This window comes from Arachis ipaensis, chromosome B09, assembly GCF_000816755.2.
Source record: "Arachis ipaensis cultivar K30076 chromosome B09, Araip1.1, whole genome shotgun sequence".
In the NCBI taxonomy this organism is placed as follows: domain Eukaryota; kingdom Viridiplantae; phylum Streptophyta; class Magnoliopsida; order Fabales; family Fabaceae; genus Arachis; species Arachis ipaensis.
This window is the reverse complement of record NC_029793.2, coordinates 146,081,716-146,087,824: the sequence shown is the minus strand read 5'-3', so window position 1 is coordinate 146,087,824 and position 6,109 is coordinate 146,081,716. Positions and strand designations below refer to the sequence as shown.

The 6,109-nt window shown below is 37.7% G+C and overlaps 1 protein-coding gene across 1 annotated transcript in view; it reads left to right on the top strand.

Moving 5' to 3' along the window:
* LOC107617154 (protein argonaute 10-like) overlaps window positions 219-6,109 on the top strand; it is a 25,425-nt gene continuing 19,534 nt past the window's right edge. Inside the window, 21 exon segments of the mRNA XM_016318934.2 lie at window positions 219-1,192; window positions 1,498-1,709; window positions 2,040-2,189; window positions 2,307-2,440; window positions 2,551-2,658; window positions 2,693-2,801; window positions 2,886-3,024; window positions 3,114-3,230; window positions 3,316-3,423; window positions 3,535-3,606; window positions 3,806-3,928; window positions 4,026-4,105; window positions 4,107-4,296; window positions 4,399-4,536; window positions 4,633-4,775; window positions 4,885-4,947; window positions 5,042-5,105; window positions 5,188-5,323; window positions 5,417-5,490; window positions 5,586-5,712; window positions 5,798-6,108. Of these exon segments, the coding sequence (XP_016174420.1) occupies window positions 677-1,192; window positions 1,498-1,709; window positions 2,040-2,189; window positions 2,307-2,440; window positions 2,551-2,658; window positions 2,693-2,801; window positions 2,886-3,024; window positions 3,114-3,230; window positions 3,316-3,423; window positions 3,535-3,606; window positions 3,806-3,928; window positions 4,026-4,105; window positions 4,107-4,296; window positions 4,399-4,536; window positions 4,633-4,775; window positions 4,885-4,947; window positions 5,042-5,105; window positions 5,188-5,323; window positions 5,417-5,490; window positions 5,586-5,712; window positions 5,798-6,000 (3,006 nt within the window). The 5' untranslated portion in view covers window positions 219-676 and the 3' untranslated portion in view covers window positions 6,001-6,108.

Genomic DNA, 6,109 nt, shown 5'->3' with positions numbered 1-6,109 from the left:
CCTCTTCATCTAAAATCCCCTTCACTCTGTTTGTATCTCTTCGTCGTGTTGGTAATGGTAGGGGACAAACCTATGCACCTGCTTTTGTCTTCTGGGTTTTTCCATTTTCTGGTTTTATACTAGTAACTCTTCACTTTCTTCCCTCATGCTCATTGGTACATGAACAATCCAATTGGTTTTCTTTTTGTTTTCTCTTTGCACTTCCTTGGCATGTGGTGTTAATTTCCTGTGCTGCAAAACTGCATTGAGATTTCCTTGTCTTGTTTGTCTTTTCATACTTTACTCTTTTTTTTTTTCTTCCCTGTTTAGGTCTTTTGGTTCTACACACCTCCATGGCTATTTTGGGTTTGCTTGTTGAATGAAACATGGGTGAATAGTTTTGGAGTGTTTCAGTTTTTTGCAAGAGAAGGGTAATGCTTGTCTAGTTAAACAAGGCCATGCCAGTTTTCAGTTCCTTTCACTCTTACAATAATTGTCTTTTCCAACTTGCATGCATCATCACATTACCATTATTGACAGCATTTTCCATCATTACTTTCTGTCATCTTACCTCAAACAATCGCTTACTTTTTCATTCGCAGACATAAATAATTATATAAAAAGATCAGAGAAGAGTCTTTAAGTGAAGTTGGTGTGATTTTTGGTTTACAAATTCCAGTGATCAACAAAGCCAAACATGCCAGTGAGGCAGATGAAAGAAAGCTCTGAGCAACACATTGTGATTAAACCCCATTCTCAGAACCACATGAATAAGGCACCAAAAGCTGCACAAAATGGAAAAGGACCACCACCACCACCACCACAAGAGAACCACCAGCAGCACAACAACAACCACCACCACCACAACCACCAGTCATCACCTCAACCAAGAAACAAAGGGAGAAGAAGGGGCAGAGGTGGGAGAAAATCTGATCAAGGAGAGATTTTGATGAGACCAAGTTGCAGGCCCTGCACTGCTGGTGCTGCTCCTCCTCCTGTGACAGCAAATGGGATTAATAGTAATAATGTTGAGAATGGCTGCAAGATCAGTGGTGGTGATGGTGGTAACATAACAGACATGGGTTTTCCCACTTCAAGCAAATCCTTGAGCTTTGCTCGCAGGCCTGGCTATGGACAAGTTGGGACAAAATGCATTGTCAAGGCTAATCACTTCTTTGCTGAGCTACCGGACAAGGACTTGAACCAATATGATGTAAGCCTTCCTCCCTCCTCCTTTTTTTCCCTTGCCACTTAATATCACTCTTTTAAGATTTCTTAGAGTGACATATTGATATGATAGGGCCCCTCTATGGGAGAGAGAAAGAGAGCATTTAAGATCATCCTGTGATTTTCCACTTATAGGGGTTTCTGCTATCTTGGTCTTTTTTTCTTGTAGTAATGCCATTTATGAGACTTTTGAAATTTTTGGCCTAAGGCTATTGTAGTTTTGTTCCTACTCTTATTCACCCTATGCCATAATTTAATGCCATCATAATGATGGGTGTTGCTTTTGCACAGGTAACAATTAGCCCAGAAGTGAGTTCAAGAGCAGTAAATCGGTCCATAATAGCAGAACTTGTGAGGCTTTACAAAGAGTCTGATTTGGGGATGAGGCTTCCTGCTTATGATGGCAGGAAAAGTCTGTACACTGCTGGCCAGCTTCCCTTTGCCTGGAGAGAATTTAAGATAAAGCTTCTTGATGATAATGATGATGGAGTTAATGGCCCCAAGTATGCATTTATTAATGGACCCTTAATCACTTCCTACATTCTCTTTCTTTCTTTATCTGCTTATTTTTCTCTCTCTCTCTCTCTCTCTCTCTCTCTATTGTACTTTGACGATACCATTGTTTAAAGAAATAGGACTTTTTGATTAGTACTCCTAAGAGTTCCTTTTATTAACCTTCTTAATTATTTTATGGAAGAATTTATTGATTTTTAAAGTTACAAGATTTAAGAGTACTCATTTAGTATTTGAGACAAATGTTTAGAAAGATTTTAAGACAAATGTTACTATTGAATGAGTTCAATTTCAACTAATGACATGTGACAATTTTTCAGAAGGGAAAGGGAATATAGGGTGGTGATCAAGTTTGTTGCTCGTGCAAACTTGCATCACTTGGGCCAGTTTCTAGCCGGCAAGCGAGCTGATGCACCACAGGAGGCACTTCAGATTCTTGATATTGTACTGAGAGAGCTATCAACTAAGAGGTACTTGTGTGTTTGAGGCTTTGAATTTTTGAACTTCAATGAATGGTGATGATAATACGGTTGGAATTTTGAGGCTTATATCTAACAAAGGCTTCATTTGTTTTCTTCTAACTTAAGGTACTGCCCCATTGGGAGGTCCTTCTTTTCACCTGATATTAGAACACCTCAACGGCTTGGAGAGGGGTTGGAATCATGGTGTGGATTCTACCAGAGCATAAGGCCTACTCAGATGGGCCTTTCCCTCAATATTGGTATGTAACTTACAATTAATAACCATTTCTTACATACAAGTATGGAAGTACAATTAAGTATTTAACCTTTCATATCTCTTCATTCTGTTTGTTTATTTCATACTTCATAGACATGGCTTCTGCTGCATTCATTGAGCCTCTTCCAGTAGTAGAATTTGTTGGCCAACTGATATAGGCATAGCTTGATAAGGCTTACTATTTGTCATTAATATTGGTGAATTTATATTATAAAGATAATTTGTGGTGCCTAACAGATTAAGAAAGCCCTTAGAGGAGTTAAGGTTGAAGTAACACACAGAGGAAGTGTAAGAAGGAAATATCGCGTTTCAGGATTGACTTCTCAACCAACAAGAGAACTTGTGTATGTTATTTCTCTTTCTAGTATGAGGCTATGGTAAAATGATTTCATAGTTGATGACTTAATATGAAGATGTGCTTCTTTTAGGTTCCCTGTTGATGAGAACTCAACTATGAAGTCAGTGGTTGAATACTTTCAAGAGATGTATGGTTTCACTATTCAATACACTCACCTTCCTTGCCTTCAAGTAGGAAACCAAAAGAAGGCAAACTACTTACCCATGGAGGTAGGGGAAGTTACTTCATAGTGAAGCAACCTCTCTTGTTTTTAATAATGATTCTTTTGTCTATTCTTACATGGATTTTGGCTTCTCAGGCCTGTAAAATTGTGGAGGGGCAAAGGTATACAAAAAGATTGAATGAGAAGCAAATTACTGCACTGCTCAAAGTTACTTGCCAGAGACCACGCGATCGCGAAAATGACATCTTACGGGTATTTGAAACCAAAACTTCATAACAAAAAGCACAATGTTCTTCTATTCATGCATCTGTTGTTTATTCTTTGGTAATCCATGCAGACGGTGCAACATAATTCTTATAATGAAGATCCTTATGCAAAGGAATTTGGTCTTAAAATCAGTGAAAAGCTAGCTTCTGTTGAAGCACGAATTCTTCCTGCCCCTTGGGTAATGTGTTTCTCCATCTATTTATCTGGATTGTGTTGCATGTAGCATTCTGAAAATGTGATATATCTTTTTCACTACTATTCATTGATTTGTAGCACTTGTGAACTGCAGCTTAAATACCATGAAAGTGGGAAAGAAAAGAACTGTTTACCCCAAGTTGGTCAGTGGAACATGATGAACAAGGTAGTGTGCTCCAGAATTACAATTATCCGTCATGATTTAGCCTCGAAATAGTATCTTTCAATTACAAATCATGTTCTAGATACACTAGAAAATGAAGGAGTCTTGTAGTATAGATATAACCATAATAATTTGTTTGGTCTGGAGACTTTTGTAATAACTTTCAATACTAATTCTGTTTCCGAATTCTTGGATGATACAGAAAATGATTAATGGAATGACTGTTAGCCGGTGGGCGTGCATTAACTTTTCGCGGAGTGTGCAAGATAGTGTTGCTCGCACATTTTGTCATGAGCTTGCTCAAATGTGTCAAGTGTCTGGCATGGTAGTTTTCAATATGCTTTTTTCTTTGATCTTTTGTTTTGAACTTTCAAGCATGGAAGCTGGTTTTCTGAGGTCTAGTAACATGGAATTTTCTTTAGGAATTCAATCCAGAGCCTGTCATTCCCATCTACAATGCCAAGCCAGAGCAGGTAGAGAAAGCTTTAAAGCATGTTTATTACTGATTATTCTACAAGAATTAATGAAAGGTTGCTATTTGGTACTTGTATTAATCCTTATTTATTTTCAGGTGATCTCAAGCGTATTTGTGAAACTGACCTTGGTTTAATTTCACAATGCTGTCTGACAAAACATGTCTTCAAGATCACCAAACAGTACTTGGCAAATGTATCTCTAAAGATCAATGTTAAGGTATGTCTGCTACCATTCACATTATACCGCAAATTTGCTAGTAAAACATTGAATTCTACTACAAACTTGTGCTAATTGTTTTATTTTCCCCTCTTGATGCAGATGGGAGGTAGAAACACTGTTCTTCTAGATGCTGTAAGCTGCAGAATACCGTTGGTTAGTGACATACCAACCATAATATTCGGAGCAGATGTTACTCACCCTGAAAATGGAGAAGACTCTAGCCCTTCAATAGCTGCTGTATTGATCTAATCAATCTTCCATTCTCTTTGAAAAGCATTGCAATTATCATTGCGAAACAATCTTGGTGACTAATTTTGGTTATGCAATTTATAGGTAGTAGCATCCCAGGACTGGCCTGAAGTGACAAAATATGCTGGTTTAGTGTGTGCTCAAGCTCATAGACAGGAGCTTATACAAGATTTGTACAAAACTTGGCACGATCCTGTTCGTGGCACAGTCAGCGGTGGCATGATCCGGTAATAGTAATATAAATTTTACTTATCTAAGTTTTGAAGGTTGATGTAGGTTGTTATGTAATATCATTAGGCCATAGTATTTAATTCTCAGGTGTCCCTTTTTGTGCAGAGATTTGTTGGTTTCGTTTAGAAAGGCGACAGGGCAAAAGCCACTAAGGATTATATTTTACAGGTCAGTATCTTTAAGCTCTGATTCAGGTTTATATTTTACATTCTAGATTGATGATAGTGTTACTCACCAGTGTGTTATGATGACATTTGAACAGGGATGGTGTAAGTGAAGGACAATTTTACCAAGTTCTCCTTTATGAATTAGATGCAATCCGGAAGGTGAGAATCATTTTCTTAATGTGATTTACATTTACATTTCTTTTTGACAAAGACATGTTCTGAGATGCAACATGTTATGCAGGCATGTGCTTCCTTAGAACCAAACTATCAGCCTCCGGTAACTTTCATAGTTGTACAAAAACGACATCATACACGGTTATTCGCTAACAACCACCGGGACAGGAGCAGTACAGATAAGAGTGGGAATATAATGCCTGGTAAATTGAGAATATTCCTAACATGCTTATGTACAATATATAAGTGCATTGCTGAATTTTCTGGTATTAATAATAACAATAATGTCTTTTCAGGAACTGTTGTTGATTCTAAAATATGCCATCCAACAGAATTTGATTTCTATCTATGCAGTCATGCTGGCATTCAGGTAGAGCTTTTTTATTTTCTCCCTTGTAACTAAAAACCACATATCATTAGAATGTGAATGAATTCATGAGTTTGCTTACAACTATTAATATGCAGGGTACAAGTAGGCCTGCCCATTATCATGTTCTGTGGGATGAAAACAACTTCACAGCAGATGGAATTCAATCTTTGACAAACAATCTGTGTTACACATATGCTAGATGTACTCGATCTGTATCAGTTGGTAAGCCTATTTGTTTTATGCATAATAGTAGTATAGTACTAAGCACAGGTATTGGATTGTTTAGCTGAATTTTCTTCTTGTGCAGTTCCTCCAGCATATTATGCACATTTAGCAGCATTTAGAGCACGTTTCTATATGGAGCCAGATATGCAAGAGAATGACTCTACAGGTGGTGGTAACAGTGGCGGTCGTGGAGGGTCGAAGGGAACTCGAGCAACCGGAGAGTGTGGTGTGAAGCCACTGCCAGCCTTGAAAGAGAATGTGAAGAGAGTAATGTTTTACTGTTGAGATTGGTAGATGATTATGGAGTGCAGTGTTCATCATCATTTCATATTAGCTTTGTACATTAGTGGTAGCTAGTTTAAGTTTTATAGATCCATGATTATAGTCCTTAATA